At 42.8% G+C, this 24,952-nt stretch overlaps 1 protein-coding gene across 1 annotated transcript in view; it reads left to right on the forward strand.

Annotated features, from left to right (window-relative positions):
* CSTF3 (cleavage stimulation factor subunit 3) overlaps positions 1-24,952 on the forward strand; it is a 64,679-nt gene that overhangs the window by 26,282 nt on the left and 13,445 nt on the right. Inside the window, exons 4-7 of the mRNA XM_063438489.1 lie at positions 15,985-16,017; positions 16,775-16,872; positions 22,080-22,146; positions 22,323-22,357. Of these exons, the coding sequence (XP_063294559.1) occupies positions 15,985-16,017; positions 16,775-16,872; positions 22,080-22,146; positions 22,323-22,357 (233 nt within the window). The remainder of the gene's footprint in view (positions 1-15,984; positions 16,018-16,774; positions 16,873-22,079; positions 22,147-22,322; positions 22,358-24,952) is intronic.

The raw sequence follows: 24,952 nt of genomic DNA on the forward strand, positions 1-24,952 counted from the left end.
CCATTACGTCTCCTCTCACTAAGCTATATTGAATAATGTGTGCTGTGTCAGTCAGAGCAGGTTTGGTGCCCCCTCAAGATGCACCCCGGTAGCCCGTGTACTTCTAGGTCAGAGAATTAGAGAGGAAAGCACAGTGTCTTGTTACACATGCAATAAATACCTGGGGCACACATACTATAGCCCAATTGGGGAAAATATACAGCCACACTCATACGCAAGGTTATTAATTAGGCAAATGAGAATCTGCAAGTTATGACAATAGCTCAAGTCCTGATCTATCAAAAGGGTGATGTATGAGACAGGCTGACCATTTTGGCTTCAAACTAATTTGTGGTTACTCAATGAGACCAAGTTAGTAACCAATTAGAAATAGGTTGTACTACAAAAAACAATTTGTCTGATGTACGCAGACTGAGTTAAAAATAAAAATGAAAAGAAAAAATAAAAATAAGAAGAAAAATAAAAAACAAGAAAAAACGTGTTGTGGTAGTAAGCGGTCGTGAAGTTATATTTTAAGTGGCATTCAAACTGCATATTTCTGCATTGTGGTCTAGTGCGGTTTTAGCAGAGTCCGCGTGGGTTGGGATCCGGCTTCAAGTGGTGGCCTTGGCGTATGGGTCCGAAGGCTGTCCCCGGGGGATAAATTCTGGGGCGTTCGCGGCATTACCTCCGAGTGTGCTTGTGCGGTCTGCTGGGTGCGGCGTGAGTGTAAGCGAGCCTGCGGGTAAGTTGAGTAGGCCCAATGTCCCAACCGCTTCTTGCATGTCGCGTACAACGTGTTTGGAGTTCCCTTTGTCGATATGGAGCCTTAGTAAGGCCGTGAAGGCTTGCATGGATCGTCTCCACGCTAGCGTCCCGCCGGAAAGGTCTGCGAAAAAGGAGAGGGTCATCCCTTCGAAGTGGTAAGCGGTCTGGTTTCTTGTGCTTTCCAAAACCGCTCTTTTGTCTCTGGCGGATTGGAACTGAATTATTAAGTCCCTCGGGGCAGCCGGTGGGGCCCTCGCTGGCTTTGGTGTGCGGAAAAGGCCCTCCAGGGCGATTGCTTTCGCTGCTTTAGGGGTCAGTAGCTCAGTGAGGAGCCGCCTGACAAAGTGTGGGAGTTCTTCCTCCGGGATTGAGTCGGCGACTCCCCGGAGCTTTAAGTTGTTTCTGCGATTCTTGTCCTCCTGCGCAGAGATTTGTTGCTGCAGCGCCCGGACTGCCGCTTGGAGGTCTGCTATCTGGGTGATGTGGTCAGCGGAGGAGACCTCTACCGCTCTCAGCCTCACCGTTATGCCCTTGATGTCTCCTCTTATGAGGGCTACGTCGGCCGCAATTTTTTCGTGCTGAGTCGCCATTAGCTCCCCAATCGCCTCCATAGTCACCGGAGTGGGGGTCTTCGTGTGAGTTGGCACCTGTGTTGTCGATGGGGCTGGTTTGGCCGTCATCTGATGAGCCATCTGTGAAATCGGAGCAGCCGCCATGTAGGTAGGCCATCTTGGCCTCCGCCGCCTCGTGCGCTTGCCGCCACAATTCCCCGATGTCCCTATTCTGGCGGGGATTGTCAGGTTTAGCTTTTTTGTTTTTACGACCCATTTGGTTCCTGCGGGTCTCAGGCGTACTCCCGGTAAGTTTAATTTGGGTGTGCGAGCCCTCAGGACCTGTTTGTAAGTCTTTCTAGCCCGGAGGTTTGCGGCCATGCGACCATCCACTTCAAGCGCTTCGTAAAGGGTCATTTTTAAAGCACCAAAACCAATTCAGCTTATAGAAGCCACTTGCTGGCACAGTGCTGGGATCATGCATTTGGAAATAAGGTTATAGAGAAATCTACACTGTGTCTACACAGCACTATTCGAAGACCCTGTACTGCACACAAGTGCTTAGAAACCCTTTCTGCAATTTTTCTTGCAATTTGTGTTTTATTTAAGTTGATACTGATATACACCTTTTCCAGTGTGTGTGTGTGTGTGTGTGTATATATATTTTACAGATGAGAAAAATAGAAGCACTTAAATCATCTAATTACTGGGTATGGGTATGCACATTTTACACATAGGTAGAAACGGTGGGAAAACTATGGCTGTCATTTACACATCTGGCTGTGTGGCTTGTGAAAGGGAAGGAAAGCAGCCAGGTGTAATGAGGTCACCACTCGGCAAAGATTGTTGTACCTATGAGAGAAGTTCTAAGTTAAGTTATCATTTTTTTTTTTTTTTTTTTTCGTGGCTCAACCCATATTTAGTTTCCTTCCTTTTTTCCCACCGCTCTTACTTTTTGGTGTATCACACCAAAAGGCTATTAATAGCCTTTTTATGTCCCCTTTTGTCGATGGGGTTGAATCCTCATCAGATTCTGAGGACTGGTATATTTTTCCAGGCGAGGCAAGGGATCTCTCTTCCTCCTGATAGTCCTTGGACTCCTTTGATTCAGTTGCGGCTATGGGCGCCATCTTTGGAGGCACCTGCGGTCAAAGGAGAGCCTAATATCTTGTGCTTCTGGGCGCTAATGTTTTATTTCTGCGCCCCATCGTGTCTCTTGTGGGTGCAGGTAAGTGTGATCTCGAGATATCTGTTTAATTACGCACAGGTTTGCTATATCGTGGGGCCTGAACTGTGCTACTTTGTGCTACACCAACTCCTCCCGGCTGCCGCTAATTTTATGTATGTTTTTAGTTGTTAGTAACATTCTAGAAAATACATCATTTGTCCTTAACCAGGTCCATTAAAATATCTTATTACATGGGGGCAAGCAAAAAGATCAGCTCTCCTGGAGGGCTTCCTTCAGCCTGACACCTGCAAATCCTTCGACAGGCCGCAACCACTCGCCTTTCCAAAGATGGCGCCTAGGAGACCATGAGTCTCGAGTGAATTAGACAACTGAAGGGGAGGAAAGCTCCACCACCTTACGGGGGCGCTGCAGAGTACATCGGCAAACCAATTCCGACACAGACACCTCTCCGTCCACTAAGGGGGACATCAAGACCTCTGTGCAGTGTGGAACCATGACTTAGCTGGGGTACAATTGGAAATCAGCTGCATAGGTGAAGTGGAATCCCGAGGAGGGGAACGAGCGAGCCGGCTAGTGGAAGCCCGATCCCAAATGGAGACACTATGGCACTGCCAAATGAATGTGTGAGGATACGGGGTGCACCGGAATCTGTGGTGCCCAGAGGCCCTGCTAATTTGCGCTAACAAGGTTGCAGGGGCATTGGGGGTGAAGGGAGACAGTGATGCCCTTCCAATATTATCCGCATTAAGAATCCGGAAAGTTCCCACCACCCCGGCAGAGGCACCAAGGGATGTCATAGCGGCCACCCGAGATGTCTTCATGAAGACAGCTATCCTGGCGAGCATCAGGGACATTGGTGGTGCCTCAGGGAGAATCGGTGCTGACCTTGTCTGCAGAAGAGGATCCAGCGAATTTTCTAAGTCTTGTAAAGCTGCCTTCACAGGAGCAACCAGGAACAACTACTGACCTGACTGCTAAAGTCTCTGGCCGGAGACCAACGGCCCAGGAGGAAACACAAGACCTCTCCCCCCCCCCCCCCCCCCCCATAAAGGGTCCTGCCCACCAGTGGACTCAACTGGGGTAATTCCTAACCAGTGGTCATTGCAAGACTTGAAACGGGCTGTATTTCTATCTTCTAATTTCCCTCACTTTCTATTTTATTTTCTTTAAGTTTAATACTGTGTGCCTCCTTAGGAGTAAATTGCCTGCCCATTTTACCTGCATCCCTAAGGAACGTATAGAGGGGCAAGGGCATGTATGAAGCCGGAGCATGGGAACCTAGAGTGCCTGTCATGTGCCTAGAGTGGTGGGCTAGTTCTGCCATGCGTTAAACCTCCATACCCTGGTAGAATCCAAGCCAAAGGGGATGCCCAAAAGCAGGATGGAAGGGGGAGACCTTGATGGCCAAAAGGGTAATTCCGAGGTTCCTACATCACACTCATACTGTTAAGATAAGATCCGGGCTTCCCCCAAACCCGCACACAGAGATCTCAATTTACCCTTTAGCAAAACTAGGATGCATCCCCTTCACAGAGTTAACATGTTAGCATCCTGTAGGGGGATAAGGGGAGAAAATGGGGGACCGGAGGTATTAGGAGCAAGTGAGGATGTTCTATTCACACTCCTCTTTGCCCTACACTTTCCTTGTTTACTTTTGTCTTTTTCTTTCTACGTCACGGAGAATTTACATTTCGATGTGTCTGGTTTATATGACTACTTACTAAACAGAAATGTTTGGTGCTCATGACATTGCATGTCTGCTTTATCTGATACCACCATAAAAAAATAAAAATATATATCTTATTACAAATGAGTAACCCTTTAGCACACGCCTCCCAAATGTCCCAAGTTTTGCCAGACCATTACTATTTTAGTCTTACTGTCATAATTTTGTTCCCTGGTGTCTCACATCTGAACACACCACGGAACTGTTCCGAGGGAGCACAAGCCAATCACATCATAGGGCATGCTTGTGCTGTGGGGAGGGCACTTGGACCCTGCAGAGAACTCTACAACAGAGTTGTCTGCCTGGTCTTCTTTGTTGGGGGTAGGCTGTCAGTGCGTGTCATGCTAGCGTGTGTCATGCTTGGACACGCACTTCAATGGACAGACCTGCCCCCTTTCCAAACAGGCCCATCCACTATGGGGTTTGCCAGTGGTGCGAATGCCCACTGTCCCGATCCCATACCTCAGAATGCTTGGAGATAAATAGGATCATTCCCAGGAGAATTAAGAAAACTGTCTTAGAATTATACCCCCATCAACATGTAGTTCAATTATGTAGCTGCAAGTTTGCATGGCATTCTTAATAATAAGAAGAAACATGTTATGTATCCAGCTGAAATGCAGAGCCCTGATACGGATTAGCATATGCATACCTATATTCGGTTACAGGTAACCTGGGGAAGAAATTTGTTTCTTCTCTCACTCTGCACCCCCACTCCTTTTTGTTAGTGAATTACATTCGTATGCTCACATTCACATACACACAAACATTTAGCACACATACACACACACACACACACATTGATCTACACACGCTCTTCATTTTTATTTATTATAGTGAGGTCCTCCCAGCATCCCTTTTCTTATCTTGAAAGGAAGCTGCAGTAGCCTTATCCCTGAGATTTCTCTATATTTATTGCCAAGCTCACTGTGCTGATGCCAGGGCAAAGTCACATACCAGTTCCACTACCAGTACAGAGATTCTGAGGGAACTAAACAAACCATGCAGAGAGGTCCCAGGAGCTCCCTTGCTGCCCCAGCAATGCACCAGTAGGCAAGTACCTGCTCTGGTAAATGCAGCTGCTGCCTGTCTGTCTGTCTGTCAACCACTGTGGATTTCACTCAAACCACATATAATGGAACATCTGCCAAAGCCTTCCTTCACAGATTAAAAAATAAATAAAAAATAGTTTGAGGACCCTCATGGCTTAAATGTCCTTCCATTTGTCACTTCCTTAACCCCTTTAGTACCAAACTATTTTCTGTTTGAAAAAATATTAGCATAAACTTTTTCTGAAAAGTAGCTAGCACATATAAACAAACATATAATGAAAATGCAATTTCTGTAAATTTGAATTTATTCGTTCATCCTTTATATACACTTAGGGAATTAAAAGCTTTAGATACTATACAGTGTCCTTTATTGTGCATTATTAGACACGGTCTGAAACGGTAGTAGAAATGCAAAAATTTATTTTTTCTCATACAATAGGTGTGACAAAAATGGATAAATAAAAATGGTCAAATAGCTTGCTTATAGGTGTTTCCAAGTAAGGTGTTATTATTAGTGCAACTTACTAAAAATAGCTACAGAATGTAAAGCTAATTCCTGCATTTGAGCATAATGCCCACATATAGTAAAAGTGCTTTAGCTAACAGTGAAATGATAGTGCTCATTTTCTCTCACTCCTTGACTTTTTAAATATATAATAGTGTCCCCCAATAAAACATCCTTCACCGTTTGGAAGGAGGGGGTGAGCAGACATTTTAATCACACTTGCATACTTCCCAACTTTGGCAATCCACAAATTGGGGGCAGACCAGTCACACTATTGCATCACTGACTCCTCCCAAGAGGGGCAAACTTGCCCAGAAAGTAGGTGGGCCAGCCCAAATCAGTGCCAGGTCAAGCTGGTATTTCAGTGCTTCTAACAGGATGCTAGTGTCTTCAACATAGTTTGAGTGTGTCTATTGATGCGTTCTCACTATGATTGTTGGGCACACCTCGCTGGTGTCCCAAAAAATGTGGGACTGTTGTAAGGCACACAATTGCAGTGATTAAATGTGTGACTGCTGGCAGAGAAATCTGTTCCCCTGTAGACTGGTAATAACTTCTAGAGTGTAAATGAGTATGAGTTAGACTTAATAGACTTAATGCAAAGTACATGAAAGTAAAAATATTTCGATTCTGGAAGTGAACAATTCGTAACAGAGGATACCTAGCAAGAATGGGCCTTTGCACCCAATACATATGGTTATGTAAATAGAATATATTTACTTCTAAAACAACGATTGTGTCTCTATTGCACTTCTATATAAAGTGTGTCTTCAACACAGTTTGGTATTAAACAACCTAATTGGATAAAAAAATGTTTTAGGTAATTATATTCAGAATTGTTTAAATAACACAAAGGTCATTTCAGATGTCAGAAGCCCACCTTGAATCAAGCACTAAATCATAAACACGTTAGATGATCTTAAGCTTATAAAAGTAAAATATCTCACACTTGCCTTCACAGCTTTATGTCCAGGACAGCGTTCTTATCAATTACACGTTTACTTCACTGTTTAGTTGTGCATGAACACCATATTGACCGCTGCCCTTAATCTTTTAATTACTTTGGATTGACTTTGAGATTTATTTTTTTGTAATGGTCATCATACCAAACGTTTTATTTTGTCCAAAAACAGCCTGCAGTTTTGTTTCCCAACCCAAGTTTTTATTAATGGCTACTTTTATTAAACATACAAAGAAGTTAAAAACTCCAAGAATTTTTTTTTTTTGAATTGTTTTAAATCCAGACACAGTGGCACTGAACTACATATTTAGATTTTGTAGGTATAATTTTACAGAAAAATACTAAGGTTTCTACAGCACATTACATGAGTGTAAGTAACATTTAAAATAAACCTTTAAAGAAAAAAGTGAGGCTAAGATGAGTGTTTGAAGTGCTTGTTTGAAACAGTTCTTGTCTACGTTGATGTTATGTAACGTGATTGAAATAGCTACCAGATTGGGCTGGTGAAATATGCCTTGCATAATAGCACAAGCCTCTTAGCCATAAAACACTTTATTAACAGGTTTATTCAACTAACTTCTTATTCTATCACAGTAAATTCGGAATGGCATAATTAACACAAAAATAGCTAAGTTGGAGATTATTTTTTCCCAGATCGGTTATTTTTTTAACCAAATTTGATATGTGGATTTCAATTCACTACAAGTTAGGGGTTTAGGAGAAAAAAAACATTAAAGGGACAATGAAGAGTAACATAGTCACTTGGTCTCGTTCAAGTGGTTTTGATGCCTGGTGTCCCGTAGCACAAGCTCATGGTTCAGTGCTAACCATATTTTTTTTAAATAACTCAACAATGAGCAAGGGACAAAAGCTGTCTGCAGCCCCACCGGTGGTATGGCTAAAGTGGAGGCCCCACACCAGCGTATGACTAAGGCGCTGTTACACTGCGCTTTAACCATCCCCGTTCATACCAGTGATTGACTGAGAACGCTTAGCTGATGCTCTTAACTGTGTTACACTGAACCTTGCCACAGCACCAGGTGTCTCCAGGCACCTGGACCACGTCAATGAAATAAGGTGGTTATGGTGCTTAGTGTCCCTTTAACACAGCACATGCATTTTTATTTTTTTTGCATTCAAAGATCTGACTTCAAAACAAGTTGCATAATAGCATTGCTATATTTAAGAACATTCCAACAAATGTAATAAAAAAAATATACATTTCTATTTCTGGAGTGTTCCCTTTTATTTTAGATTTAGGACCCCCCAATGTGTCCCAAAAAACATGTTTCTTAAACCAACGGCAATACCATCTTCTCGCCACAGCTCTGCCCCTGGGAGTTCACTGTTATGATTGCTCAGCATATCCAATGCATTGGGATACAAAGCGAATGTGTAGCGGTCACTGCAATCTGCTCATAGAGAAGCATTGAAACCAATGCATATCTGTTAGAAGCCCGCACTTCTGCTTTGAGCGAGCGCTCATAGCAAGTTAGTAGGCCAGCTTCTGTGGTTGCCTGGTGCTGGACAGAGATGTTGTAAGAGGGGTTTATAACAGTGCAGATTTCTCTTGAAGCTGAAGTGCTTCAAGGGTTTGGTATGTTTCCGTAATAAATATTAAACAGCTGGTTGGAAAAAGCATAAAGTGTAGTGTTTGACCCCAGTAAAATCTTACACTTGCAAGAAAGTGTTGTTCACAACCTGTAATGCACCCTGTATTTAGAACTTTATAAAACATTGTTATGAAATAAATATTTTTATTTCCTAAATACGGAAATATTGAACAGACTATGCAGGGAGAATTTACTGTCCATTTAAATAAAAAAAGAAAGCATTATATACATAATTTAAAAGGGATGACCAGAACCCTCTTAAGTGCTATTTAAATTATGATTTACTGGCCAGTTATTGTCTTCTCCAATATGAATGTTACATATTTCTGCAATTGCATACCTTCCAAAACTAGGAAGTATGTATGAGCAACAGAGGTGGGCTGGGCCCCAGGGGTGCGTGACGTGAGGTGGGGGTGGCATGCATGACCGCCCAGCTGATTAGAAGGTGCTCAAGACCGCTACATTCACTACCATGCAGCTTGTTAGGGATTTAACGGGATGAGTACGGCTTGCACAGCTTGAATGTGTCAATGCAATCTTGCTACACTTACTGGAGACATCTTTCTATGTTTTTTGCTAGCTCCAGTTATGGGGCACCCGTAGTTGGGGGTGGGCAGTTCAATTATACCCTTCGAGTATGTGCAATCTATAAATGATTTATTAATCACAATTCTCAATTTTAAGTGGTAAAATGTTGCGTTAAAAATTACTTTTGGATTCCAAACAAAAATGATTATTATACTGTAGATACTGATTGTTTTCTTTCCAGATCCATAGATGTCATACACTGAAATAATATTATATAAAAAAAAAAAAAGAGTGGTATGACTTCAATTATCACATCTTTCATCCTGATGCCGACTAAATTACTGAGCAAAAATCTTATGGAAAAGAGAACTAATAGCTTTTATCTCGTTATCTAAAACGTTCATAGAATTTTAGCCTCCACATTCTTTCCATCTTTTATAACATTTAATCTAAAGAACTCATGTTTCATGTGGCACGGTTTCTCCATTCCCGAATCATGATGTATTCCGATATGCCATTCTCTGGCAGCAGAGGATTAACCATAAGTCGACTCTACACAGCCGCCTTGGGCCCTGGTGTTAGGGACCAGAGAATCATGACTTTGCCTGGCTCCATTAACCATCCCTATTTGAAGAAAGAAGGGGGGCCACAAACTGGCAACCTATCTAGAGCCCCGTGTGATCTTAAGCCTTCTCTGATTACAAGAATTAAGACAACGTATCAAACAATCAGTTTCCTCATCATATCTCAAGACTTCTGTAACTTTCATAGTGGGTCTTAGTTTTTTTTAATCACTCACTATCTTCATTTCCATCACTTCTTCCCCACTGTCTCCAGACTAAAATGCAATGTATAACATGGATCTTACACACACATATATACCAACCATAAATTCTCTTTTATAATCTCTTCTCCCCTCTGGTGTCCTGGTATTAATTTCCTCATGCCTCTTCCTGGGATTCCATTACTACTTCTTTTATATGTTTCCCACAGTCAAAACCTTCTTGTATGGGCTCCATTTACTTTCTAGCAATAACCTAGTCTCCCCAACAAGCTCAACAGTATAGTTTCTATATCATCAGCCTTAAATCTTACTTCCCCTTACACTCTTGGTATAAGCACCCAACAACAAAGCTTTCTCACCTTTTGTTTAATTGATAATTTATTGTAAGTCCGCATGGTTTTCTAGCCTAATTAAATACTTGTACAATGATGCAGAACCTGCTGGCCCGTAAAAAAAAATGACCACGATCTTTGGACTGCACGAGTAAACCAAAGAGTAGATTAATGGTGACAGTACTAGGAGCCCAGCTGTATCCCGTAATTCAGGGTGAAGATGGGAAGTGTCTTCTGCAGAGGCATGACCATTACCATTTGCTTAGCGTGACAAGATTGTCTAAGTTTCAGCTGTAATTACTCTTACATTACAGAAACCTAAATAGAACTCCATCATGGCTGTATCTATGTGGATGGGATCCATATCTTGCAAAATGTATTGTGCAAACACTGAGGGGGTCCACCTTGAAACTTTGCTATTTTGGTGAAACTTGTCAAAATCAAAGATATTATTATTAATGAACAATCAAGCAGGATTACAAAACAAAGTGACAGAGTTTTAGCACTTTCAAAGTAATTCAGCTGCCGCACACCACGATCAGATAAAACCGTGTCTTTATACTTTTTGGAGATGTCCCAGTGATGTGGTTTGACCAATCCAAGTCTCTGTACATTCTCCAACTCTGTTTCTTTATCTCGTCCTCGCAGTACTTGGATGGCTGATGTAGCATTTGAGAGTAAATTTGTGCACGTAAACAGAATAGATGAACCAAGCAGAAAAACTTATAGTTTGATATGGCTTTTAAGCATTCATTTGATATTAAACACAGGGCAAGATATAGGCAGTTACTATTTTCTTTAATACTATAAAAGCATGCGATAAGCTTCAATCTATTCCAGCATATCCTTTGCAGTACCTATACTTGTGAATATGGGTGCAAAATAATTGAGGTCATTAATATTAGCTCAGTGTTTATAGATTTTGCTTCAGTATTATTTGAGAAGAAATAACATACAGGAGTGAAGGATTTGATTTCTCTCATCTGCTCCTCCAGTCACTGAGGATGACATGGTCCTATTTTATTAATATTTTATTATTTATATAGCACCAGCAAATTCCGTAGTGCTGTACAGCGGGTGGACTAACAGACACGTAATTGTAACCAGATAAATGGACGCACAGGAACAGAGAGGGGTTAAGGGCCCTGCTCAATGAGCTTACATGCTAGAGCAGGGATTCCCAATTCTGTGCCTCTGGGGGTACGCAAAATCATTTTGAAAATGGTGGCCTCACGGGTTGGGAACCCAACCGGGCAAATGCCCGGTGTGCAGCGATTGCCATGGGCCGACAGGGGAGATCACAGGATCTCCCCTGCCAGCCCTAGCTGGGCCAGCACTATCCGAGCGCAGGCCCAGCTGTGTGCCTTCATGGGCCGGTGGGGAGATCAAAGATCTCCCTCACCAACCCACAGGCACTGACAGGCTGCATGCAGGAGAGGGAAGGATGAGGAAGGTCCTCCCGCGAGTTCAGCAACGCTCTGAGAATCTCGCGGGAGGACTAAACTCTGCCTGCAGCCAGAGTAATGCTGCTGATTTCCACTGGACCACCAGGGCAATGTCCCCTCTCCCTGGGGGAAAAGGTAAGGAGAGGGGACATACAGTCTATTTATTTATTTTTATATATATATATATATATATATATAATTTATTTATTTTTTAATAGTAATATATATATATTTTTTGTCAATGAATTACCCCTATTGCCCCTCCAATATATAGGCACCTCTACACACACAGCACCACTCACACAAAAACACAACACTCCACACACACACACACACACACACACACAGCACCCCTCATATATACACACACACACACACACACAGCACCCCCACACACAGCACCCCTCATACACACAACACCCATCACATACAGCACCCCTCATACACACAAACACAGCACCCATCACACACACACAGCACCCCTCATACACACACCCATCACATACAGCACCCCTCAAACACACGTACAGCACCCCTCATACACACACAGCACCCCTCATATACACACACACAGCATCCCTCATATATACACACACTCAGAGCACCCCTTTAAAAACACAGCACCCCTCACAGACACACACAGAGCAGCCATCACACACACAAAACACCCCTCACACACAGCACAGTGTATGTGCCTGTGTGTGTATCTCTGTGTATCTGCATGTGTGTGTATCTGTATGTCAGTGTGTATCCTTAAGTGTGTCATTGTGTGTATCTTTGTGTCAGGGTGTGTAACTGTGTATGTGCATGTGTGTCAGTGTGTCAGGATGAGTATCTGTGCATGAGGATGTGTGTTAGTGTCTGTATGTGTGTCAGGGTATGTATCCTTAAGTGTCAGTATGTGTATCTGTGTGTCAGTATATGTATCTGCATGTGTGTCTGTGTATGTGCATCTCTGTGTTTCAGGGTGTGCATCCTTAAGTGTGTCAGTGTATGTATGTATATATGTGTGTTTATATCTGCATGTGTGTAAATGTGTGTATCTGTGTCTCAAGGTATGTATCTGTGCGTGAGCATGTCAGTGTCTGTATCTGTATGTGTGTCAGGGTATGTATCCTTAAGTGTATCAGTGTATGTATATATGTGTCTGTGTATCTGCATGTTTGTCAGTATAGGTATTTGTGTTTCTGCATGTATGTCAATGTGTGTATCTGTGTCTCAGGGTATGTATCTGTGTGTGTCTTTATGCGTGTCAGGGTATGTATCCTTTAGTGTATCAGTGTATGTATATATGTGCATCTGTGTGTCAGGGTGTGTATCCTTAAGTGTCTCAGGGTGTGCATCGGCGCGCGTGTCAGGGTGTGCATCTATGTGTTTTTGTATCTGCATGTGTGTCAATGTGTGTATCTGTGTCTCAAGGTTTGCATTGGTGTGTGAGAATGTGTGTCAGTATCTGTATCTGTGTATCCTTAAGTGTATCAGTGTATGTATATATGTGTCTGTGTATCTGCATGTTTGTCAGGGTGTGCATCTGTGTGTCAGATACATACACTGGCACACTTAAGGATGCACACCCTGACACACATGCAGATACATAGACACACATTGACACACAGATACATATACTAACAAACATGCAGATACACACACACACACATACATATATACATACACTGACACGCATACAGATACATACCCTGACACACATGCAGATACTAAGACACAGATACATACCTTATGTTTCTTTGTAACTGTGTGTCAGGGTATGTATCCTTAAGTATGTCAGAGTCTGTATATATGTGTCTGTGTATCTGCATGTGTGTCAGTGTATGTATTGCTGTGTATCTGCATGTGTGTCAGAGTGTTTATCTGTATGTGTGTCAGGGTATGTATCTGTGTGTATCTCTGTGCATCTGCATGGGTGTCAGTGTGTATCTGTGTGTCAGTGTGCCTGTGTGTCTTTGTATCTGCATGTGTGTATCTATGTGTCTGTGTATCTGCTTGTGTTTCAGTGTGTATCTATTTTTCAGTGTGTGTGTCAGGGTATGTATCTGTGTTTCAGAGTGTATTTGTATGTGTGTCAGGGTATGCATCTGTGTGTGTGTGTCAGGGTATGTATCTATATTTCACTGTATCTGCATATGTGTCAGGGTATGTATCTTTGTGTCATTGTGTGTATCTGTGTACCTGTATGTGTGTCAGTGTGTGCATCTGTATGTTTTTGTGAGTCTGTATGTATGTCAGCGTTTTTATCTGTATGTTTGTGCATAATTGTGTCTGTACATCTGTACCTGTATGTATGTCAGTGTGTGTATCTGCAAGTGTGTAAGTGTTTGCATATGTGTATCCGCATGTGTGTCAGTGTTTGCATATGCGTATCTACAGGTGTGTGTGTGTGTGTGTGTTAGTCTGTTTCTATATGTGTGTCTGCATGTGTGACAGTTTGTGTGTCTGGGTCAGAGGAGTAGCAGCGAGAGCCTGGCTCAGAGGAGTAGCAGCGAGAGCCTGGCTCAGAGGAGTAGCACGGAGAGCCTGGGTCAGAGGAGAAGCAGGGAGAGCCTGGGTCAGAGGAGAAGCAGGGAGAGCCTGGGTCAGAGGAGAAGCAGGGAGAGCCTGGGTCAGAGGAGAAGCAGGGAGAGCCTGGGTCAGAGGAGAAGCAGGGAGAGCCTGGGTCAGAGGAGAAGCAGGGAGAGCCTGGGTCAGAGGAGAAGCAGGGAGAGCCTGGGTCAGAGGAGAAGCAGGGAGAGCCTGGGGCGGTGGAGAAGCAGGGAGAGCCTAGGGCAGAGGAAAACGGGATATGGGACAGATAAAAATGTATACATTTGAAATAAATGCAACTATATTAATTACAAACATTTTGCTAATGGAAGGGGTACAATGTAAGGGAATGGGCTGCCAAGGGGTATTTAAGTGAAAAAAGGTTGGGAACCACTGTGCTAGAGGATTGACTACACTAGAGATGCCCGAAAGGTAGTTTCCCAGTTGTATAACTACAACTCCCATGATGCTTTACATGCCTTTAGAATAACTTTAGAACATCATGGAAACTATAGTTTTAAAACATCTGGGGATCTACCTTTTAGGCACCCGTGGACTACACCATCACTAAAAGGTCCATTCAATAAACTGTGAATTTTAGCAGATAAAATCCAAATGGGAAAATCGAGGAAACCATAGCTGATTTGGACAAATTACTTCAACCCATCTATAGTTCCAGTTTAGTCCGATTTTTACAATTCAGGTTTAATTTGCTAAAATTCAGAGTTTAGTGAATATCCCTGTTAGTCTTACAATATACATTACAACTCCGAGAAGAATCTGTGTCACAGAGACACAGAACAACCTGTCCCATTGCACTGAACTCCAATACACACCATTTATAACCTCCTACGCACCTGCTGTACCAGCGTAATTCAACACGCATCATATCCACCAGTCCCTCTCCCCTCTGACATGTTCTTCTTCCTCTTATGTTTCTCTTTACCCCTTCCTCCTAGATTGTAAGCTCATTCGAGTAGGGCTTTCTTCACCTCTTTTGTCAATAATATTTTGTATCTTAATTACTTTTCCAATCATACGTAGTCCATTATTGTACGTTGGAGTTATATACATGCTAATTTGTATGTACACACACGTGTATATTATTTTCTGTTAAACAATGGACATACAAAATGGGATACCATCTAAAATGTGTTTCAGCCGAAAGTAAAGAAAATGATAAGAGCGCAGTGAAACAGTAATGACCGAAAAATGTTATCATAGTGTCTAACCTAATAAAACATAATGTTCACCTTTTAGGGTTAGTTACATGATGGAGACGTCAGGACTAAAAGTTTATATAAACCTGTATTTAAATAGTAAAAGCAATTTGAATCACCATGCAAATCATCCATCAGTCTATCCCATTGAGTTGATAAACCCACCATGTCTTTCATGACACCTCACATTGTTCTGCTCTTGACAGCATATAAACATTGCTGTTATACCCTATGCCACATTTATATGCTAAGACAAATGGCCCTACCTCTATTTATGATCTGATTTACCTAATTCCCGCCCTTCACTATGACATAATGATTCAAAAAAATCATATTAGCTGTGAATTATAATTAAAGCTTTGTAGCCAAGAAATCCTGGAAGACAGGGTGATTGGACAAAACATGAATTTGAGAAATCGGACTCTTATTAAATTCTCATGATTGCACCTGCGAAGTGAAACTAGACTGATTGAGTTTTATTTATTTGTTTTGTTTTTTTTATTTACGTTTGTTAACTAAGCCTCTGGGGTTTAGTAAGTAGATTGCGATTGGCTATATAAAGAAAATATGTATAATTAGAAGTCACAGCAGGAGCCGGCATTTAATGACTCATTAAGTCTTAGCAACCACTGTTAATGCTACGCAACAGATGCTTGGTTATAGTATGAATCAAGATTCCTTTACTGCTAGTCCTGCCCTAATGTGACACGTTGTAACAATGCAAATATATTCCATGGCATTTGAATGAATCTAATGTAATATGTTTTTTTTTTTTTTTTTTTTTTCACTGCAGATTAAAGCTAAGAATTACGACAAGGTTGAAAAGGTGAGCTTTTCCACAAGACTCAAGGATTCCAGATTCCACCAGCCACAGCTAAGCTGACCGTAGTTGTGATTAGCATCACATTAATTAGCATGTACACTAGCAGAGATTTTAATTAACTCATGTTTACAGCGGAGAATATATAAATATATCTTGCCAGATTAAGCTGTAGCGTGTGAAAGGTGTCACACCTGATGACGTGCCAAGTCTACTTTATATTGTAAGGTTTATTCAATAACCTGTAACTGTAGTTAATTGAAATTCAAATTGGAAAATTCAAGCTAAAATAGCCAGTCTGTGACTATGGCTTAGTTAGGGAATTTTTACACATCAGAAATAGACATTTTTCAAATGATTTGCCACTTGCCTAGGCCCAGAGTCCTCACCTGTTTACACATATTAATACAGTGGAGGCTTGTTTTTTTTTTTATTATTATTAGCAATATAAATTTTGTTCAACTATGGCTATGGATTGTGAGCTGATGCTCCCAGCCAGAATTGATATCACTAATGTGGAAATGTCCCTTCAACAATACGTATGAGAAGGGGCCATGCCGCAGCCATCCGATGGACCCTAGGTAGTATCAAACTTATTAAAAATGGTTTGACAACATTTCTTACTAACCCAAGTGTCCCACTTTAGTTTAGTTATGCTCTAAAATACTTTGATACTAAAGTAACATCATTCAGGTAGAGATGAGATGTGTAGAATAGCATCGGATGCGTGTCTTTTGTTAACACATTTTATATCTCTTTGTAGCTGTTTCAGAGATGTCTCATGAAAGTCTTACACATAGATCTGTGGAAATGTTATGTGTCCTACGTTCGCGAAACCAAAGGGAAACTGCCAAGTTACAAGTGAGTAACACGGAGTACTTGTTAACAATACAGGCGTTTTGTGGCCTCCATTCTGCAATTATTAGGAGATCTTTGATTGGTTGAAACATGGAGATCTTTGGTTGAAGTATCTCTGGCACTTCCTGCTTGCTGCTCACATTACAAGTGACTGATATGTAGCAGGCAAATTCTCCCTTATTCAGGTGTATGTAATTTTACATGATTTAAAGATAATAAAATAATAAATAATACACAGTCTGTGGTTTTCAAATCTATTAAAAAGACACTCCAGGTACAAAAACAACATTTAAGCATTTAAGATTTTGCTTAACTTTGCTTAAATGTGTTTTTGCATGTTTAGTTTTGTATACTATTTGTAAAAAAAATAAATTAAAATGTTTTACTGCGTTCTGTATCTGAAGCTAGCCCCCTCTCGTCCAAAATATAATTTTTGCTGATTATTGTACCTACATAATTGATGTCTCAGCTCTATTTATGTTAGGCTTGTGTGTGTCATTAGAAAGTACAGAAAGATTTCTAAAAGTTGTAGTTTAGCTCGCAATCTTCGTAATTTAAAAGCTGATACACGAGCTACATCTTCCATAAACCTCTGTTCTGCCCTCAATATCCCCACAGTGCAGAGACTTATGGGATAAAGATAGGGTTTTGAAAAACACAATTGGAAATTCAAAGCATGCATCCTCATTAGTTTTATCATAGACTTGCACACGGGGAAAAAAAATCAGTTCGGCTGAATTGATGCAGTAAAAAAAAAAAAATAGTTCAGTTTGTCTGAAATTTGTACATGTGGTGTTTTGGTTCGGGCGAGTTTTGAACATGCAAAGAATTGGGGGGAAAAAATTCTGACAAACTAAAAAGATGTGAAAATGGGCCAATCCGTGCACTCCATAATATAAATACCGTATATACTCGAGTATAAGCCGAGTTTTTCAGCACATTTTTTGTGCTGAAAAACCCCAACTCGGCTTATACTCGAGTCATAGTCTGTATTATGGCAATTTACATTGCCATAATACAGACTGGGGGCTGGCAGAGCTGTACTTACCTTTCCTGCAGCTCCTGTCAGCTCTCTCCTCCTCCGCGCCGTCCGTTCAGCACCTCGGTCAGCTCCCAGTGTAAGTCTCGCGAGAGACTTACACTAGGAGCTGACAGAGGGAGCTGCACAGACCGCGTGGAGGAGGAGAGAGCTGACAGGAGCTGCAGGAAAGGTAAGTACAGCTCTGCCAGCACCCCTCTCCCCCCCACTGAACTACCAATGACACTGGACCACCAGGGAAGGAGCCCCCCTCCCTGCTATGTATCAAGCAGGGAGGGGGGACGAAAAAAATATATAATTTAATTTTTTTTTAATAATAATTAAATAATAAATAATAATTAAAAAAAATAATATATAAAAAAATATAATAATAATAATTAATAATATATTAAATGCCCACCCCCACCAACACATACACAAACACACACTGCATCACACACACTCACACTTCATTCATATACACACACTGCACTCATACACACACACTGCATTCATACACACACTGCACTCATACACACACTGCACTCATACACACACTGCATTCATACACACACTGCATTCATACACACACTGCACTCACACACACTGCACTCACACACACTGCACTCACACACACTCACACTTCATTCATATACACACACTGCACTCACACACACTGCACTCATACACACACACTGCACTCATACACACACTGCACTCATACACACACTGCATTCATACACACACTGCACTCACACACACTGCACTCACACACACTGCACTCACACACACTCACACTTCATTCATATACACACACTGCACTCACACACTGCACTCATACACACTGCACTCATACACACTGCACTCATACACACTGCACTCATACACACTGCACTCATACACACTGCACTCATACACACTGCACTCACACACACTGCATTCATACACACACTGCATTCATACACACACTGCATTCATACACACACTGCACTCATACACACTGTATTCATACACACTGCATTCATACACACACTGCACTCATACACACTGCACCAGGGCCGGACTGGCCCACCGGGATACCGGGAAATTTCCCGGTGGGCCGCGGCACCTGGGGGCTGCTCTGGCAATATATGTGCCACCGGGTGGCCGGTCCGGTGGCACACACCTTGAGGGGGCCGGCCGGCAGGCGGCCGCATTGCACGCTGCAGCCTCGCCGGTCCGGCGGCACACCTAATGCTGAGGGCTGAGGGAGGAGCATGTCTCTCTACCATGCTCCCTCGCGGTTCCCACAATCCCCAGCAGCATCCGTGCTGGGGATTGTGGGAACCGCGAGGGAGCATGGTAGAGATATGCTCCCTCCCCCTTCAGCCCTCAGCATTAACAGTGCTGCCGGACCGGCGAGGCTGCAGCGTGCAATGCGGCCGGCCCCCTGACTCCTCTCAGGTGGGTGGGGGGGATGGAAGTGGGGGGGTGAATAGAGAGAGAGAGAGAGATGGGGGGGCATGAAAAGAGAGAGAGACGGGGGTGAAAAGAGAGAGAGAGACAGAGGGGGGTTGAAGAGAGAGAGACAGAGGGGGGTGAAGAGAGAGAGACAGGGGGTGAAGAGAGAGAGAGACAGAGGGGGATGAAGAGAGAGAGAGACAGGGGGGGTGAAGAGAGAGAGACAGGGGGGGTGAAGAGAGAGAGAGACAGAGGGGGGGGTGAAGAGAGATAGAGACAGAGGGGGGGTGAAGAGAGAGAGAGACAGGGGGGGTGAAGAGAAACAGAGGGGGGTGAAGAGAAACAGAGGGGGGTGAAGAGAGACAGAGGGGGTGAAGAGAGACAGAGGGGGTGAAGAGAGAGACAGAGGTGAGGTGAATAGAGAGAGAGACAGAGGGGGGTGAAGAGAGAGAGAGGCAGAGGGGGGTGAAGAGAGAGAGAGGCAGAGGGGGGTTAATAGAGAGAGAGACAGAGGGGGGTGAATAGGGAGAGAGAGACAGTGGGGGGGGGGTGAATAGAGAGAGACAGTGGGGGGGTGAAAAGAGAGAGAGACAGAGGGGGGTGAATAGAGAGAGAGACAGAGGGGGGGAGAGTGCCACAGGGAGAGGGGGGAGAGTGAGACACAAGGGGGGGAGAGTGCCACAGGGAGAGGGGGGAGAGTGAGACACAAGGGGGGAGAGAGGGGCGAATAGAGAGAGACAGAGGGGGAGGGAGAGTGCCACAGGGAAAGGAGGGATAAAGAGACAGAGGGGGGAGAGTGAGACACAAGGGGAGAAAGAGGGGCGAATAGAGAGAGACAGAGGGGGAGGGAGAGTGCCACAGGGAAAGGGGGGATAAAGAGACAGAGGGGGGAGAGTGAGACACAAGGGGAGAAAGAGGGGTGAATAGAGAGAGACAGAGGGGTTGGGAGAGTGCCACAGGGAAAGAAGGGAGAAAGAGACAGAGGGGGGAGAGTGAGACACAAGGGTAGAAAGAGGCGTAAATAGAGAGAGACAGAGGGGGAGGGAGAGTGCCACAGGGAAACTCTAGCCCTGGAGCTACGGGCTAGAGTTCACTCTCACCACTGCGACCACCAGGGATTCCTGGTGGTCCAAGTGGTGAGAGTGAACTCTAGCCCCATACAAACACTGCCCACACACACACACCATACACATTCACACACTGCCCCCCCATACACACACACAGACCCCCATACACACATTGCCCTACACACACAGACACCCATACACACATTGCCCCACGCACCCTACACACTGAACCTTTCACACACATTGCACCCCTCACACATTGCACCACTGCTCCTATACCCTACTACAGCCCCATATCCCAGCAGACCCCAGGTAAGTTGTCAAACTGTACTTAAACGGTTTGACTACTTACTCTGGGATCGGGTCCCGGCACTCCTGGCACCATACCCACTACACAGAGCAGTAGTGGTTATTGTGCATGGATTATTTCTTTAAATAATCTATAGGTGTCCCTCCTGAGATCAGGCTCTGGATCCGCCACTGATTTACATTATATATATATATATATATATATATAATTATGCCTATTATATTTACACATATATTAATGTACATTTATATATGCATAATACGCTAAGAAATGTCATTGATATGTACAATATGTAATAAGCAGATATTGGCCCAGTCTTGTTGCTAGGTGCATAATCCAGCACAATAACATATTTAAAGTGAAGAGTGCACCCACAGGACCTCAAAATAAACAAGATAACGTCATTTTTTACTGTTGTGCCCTACATACATTCACCATTTCAGTCCCATTACCAAGCTTTCCTTAATATGTCATGGTAGTTGGACTGAAACATTGGTTATATACAAAGGCACGTCTGCTTAAAATAAATCTGCACTCTTTTTTTTAAGCCTATATGTGCTTTTTTTCACGTTGGAGTAATAATTTTAATTTTAAGTTATCTTTTCTAACTCTGTATCTGCACACTATGCTGGCGCGACGCATTATGGGGCTGGTAAATAATTTTTTTCCAGGGCTGCTTTTAATTCCCAGTCCGGCCCTGCACTGCACTCATACACACACTGCACTCACACACACTGAATTCATACACACACTGCACTCATACACACTGCACTCACACACACACACTGCATTCATTATATACACACACTGGAAATAAATATTCAATTAATATATACGCACACACACTGCACTCACACTGCACTCATACACGCACTGCACTCATACACGCACTGCACTCATACGCACACACTGCATTCATTATATACACACACTGTAAATAAATATTCAATTAATATAATTTTTTTTAGGATCTAATTTTATTTTGAAATTTACCAGTAGCTGCTGCATTTCCCACCCTAGTCTTATACTCGAGTCAATAAGTTTTCCCAGTTTTTTGGGGTAAAATTAGGGGCCTCGGCTTATACTCGAGTATATACGGTATATGTATTTTGCAGTATACATTTTTCCGCTATTTCCATTTTCGTTTTTTTAAACTGAATTCACAATTTCAGTTGAGAACTTTGTTGACAAGGCAGTGCAATATCAATAATAAAAAAATATACATATATATTTATATGGTCTCTCCTCAAACTGCGTAGAATTTTTGTCTGGTAGAAAATTCAAAGAAACGGGTTTAATCTTCTATGCTTTCATAAACTAGGTCACCTTAAATACCCCCAGGATCACTCATTTCATTATTATTTATTATTCTCAGGGAGAAGATGGCACAAGCCTACGACTTTGCTCTTGACAAAATTGGCATGGAAATTATGTCGTATCAGGTAAATAGTCCTTTTCTTTACAGCTTTAAGTTACCAGATTGTCTGTTTTCCTGGGCACATCAAATCTATATGCCCTATAACGTGTCAACTATTAGCTGCGAAAACCTGATTTCGCACAATATGTATCTTGTAATTTATATGTAACTGTCCTTAACATTGTTATTTTCTTTTTACAGATATGGGTTGATTACATCAATTTTTTGAAAGGAGTGTAAGTTTATTTTCTTTGTTTTATTTAGCATAATATTTAAATCTACACAACCTCTACCTATGAAAATTTTGTTGAACAACAGCTTACGTTATACTTATCCTGCATGTTTCTAGCTTGGATAATGTTTAGGAGAAATGTGGTACAATATCATCAGGGGTTAAAGCTATTAGGAACCAGCTCTGCAAAAGAAAGATTGTCAGACTTGTCCAAACATCTTTTTGGGCCTAATTATTGTAACGTGGTTTTCAGCTCTCTTGTACGATAGTACCTTTGGTTAATACACCAAAAAGCAGCCCTTGTTTAGAAAACACAGGGTCACAGATACTATTCCTAGCAAGTTTAACCTTTTTATTATTGAGATTGATAACATGAGTATGACAAATATACCTACCTAAAGAATGTGCCTCATTGTATCCTTCCATACTAAACTTCCTAATTATTTTAGCTCACGGTGTCTTGCTGTGAATACATCCCAGCAAGATGTACTCCTATTTCCAAAATCCAATCATTCTCAGCAATGGTCTTCAAAAAACATAGCTTGGTTACAATTATTGGAGCCTTGCAGTAGAATTTGAAATAATCACACAACGGCTTGATGCCTTCTGAATTCCACATTAAAATCCTGTGGGTGGGTGGCTAAAAGTTCCACTGATTTGGCTGTAAGTTTGGTGTGTAAAACAGAGCCACTATTAAATTCACTTTGGCTAGTATAAGTTAAGCGATTGTTACAATTCATTGTTGACACCAGAACATGTGCAATTTATTATTTAGCAGATAGATCTCCACATTTGTTTAAAATAGCATTTAATTAATTCCACATTAACTAATTAATTTTAATTGTAGTTAAAGGGATTCTCCAGTTTTCCTGGCACTGCAGGACCCTGCAGTGCCCCTCTCCCTCCCAACCCCCCCATCCCAAGTTGCTGAAGGGGTTAAAACCCCTTCAGTGACTTACCGGAGTCCAGCGCCGATGTCCCTCGGTGCTGGTCAGGCTCTGCCTACTCTCCTCCCCCGCCATCAGCCGGCGGGAGAAACCTAATGCGCATGCGCAGCAATGGCCGCGCACGCGCATTAGTCCTCCCCATAGGAAAGCATTATTCAAACTGTTATTCAAAGCTTTCCTATGGGGATTTCGGCGATGCTGGAGGTCCTCACATAGCGTGAGGACGTCCAGCGTCGTATAACACACTTTTCTTGTTCTAAGAACACGGAAGTCCCTCTAGTGGCTGTCTGATAGACAGCTACTAGAGGAGGACTTAACCCTGCAAGGTAAATATTAATAATTACAGTTGCAGGGTTAAGGGTAGTGGGAGTTGGACCCAGACCACTCCAATGGGCAGAAGTGCTCTGGGTGCCTGGAGTATCCCTTTAACATAATCTGCAGGCCCAGATTAACAAAGGGGCTGATGGAGCTCCAGGCCCATGTAATAGGCCCATTTAAAAAAAATAAAAATTTTAGGATGTCTCCCAGTGTCCCTAATGACTCAGTGTCTCCATGTCTCCCCGTGTCCCCAAGTGTCTCAGTGCCCCATGTCTCCCAGTGTCCCCAAGTCTCTCAGTGTCTCCGGGTCTCTCAGTGACATGGGGACACAGTGAAACATGGGAACACTGGGAGAAATGGGAACACTGGGAGACTAGGGGACTGGGCGACATGGGGACACTGACACTGAGAGACTGGGTGACTTGCGAGACTGAGACACTGGGAGACATGGAGACACTGGGAGCAATCCATCTATACAGCAGAATCCAACTCTGAGTAGTTTGTTGGTGATTTTACAGAATTTTACATCATGTGATGTCACGCATAACTAATTATTCAAATGTATAAGGCTGGTATTTTTTTTCCAAGAAAGGTGGCAACCCTAACTACTCTTCACATACTCTTGCTTAAAGGAACCCAAAGGGTCAGGAACACAATCATGTATTTCTGACCTTATTATGTTAAAACCACAATTTAGCCCCCCTGGCCTCCTCTTGCCTCCCTAAATATAGTAAACTCTTACTTGTATTCAAGTATGCAGCTGCTGGCTCTGTCCCTGTCTGCCTCTGAACTGACTCTGTCTGTTGACATCATCAGAAGTGGTGGTCTGCGCAAATTACAATGCTTCCCCATAGGATTGGCTGAGACTGTCAGCTAGGCAGATCAGGGCCAGAGCCAGCACAAACATAGCCCTGGCCAATCAGCATCTCCTCATGAAGATAAACTGATTCAATGCATCTCTATGAGGAAAGTTCAGTGTCTGCATGCAGAGGGTGGAGACACTGAATGGCGGTGCTGCACACTAGGCAGTACTGCCCCAGAAGGCACCTATAGCAGCCATCTAAGGAGTGGCCATCAGAGTTATTTTCTCTGAAAAGACAGTGTTTACTGCAAAAAGCCTGGAGGGAATGATTCTACTTATCAGAACAAATACAATAAGCTGAACTTGTTCTGGTGACTAAAGTATCCCTTTAAGTTTGGAAGCTTAAGAGGGATGCACGAGAACAAAACCTGTGTGGCCAGGCTGACAAAATAAGTTTAGATAATGCAGACTTTGGTCTCTCTAACACTGTGGCATGTCCCCTTTCTTCTACACTCACTACATACACCTTTTC

The sequence above is a fragment of the Pelobates fuscus genome, chromosome 12 (genome assembly GCF_036172605.1).
Source record: "Pelobates fuscus isolate aPelFus1 chromosome 12, aPelFus1.pri, whole genome shotgun sequence".
Classification (NCBI taxonomy): Eukaryota; Metazoa; Chordata; class Amphibia; order Anura; family Pelobatidae; genus Pelobates; species Pelobates fuscus.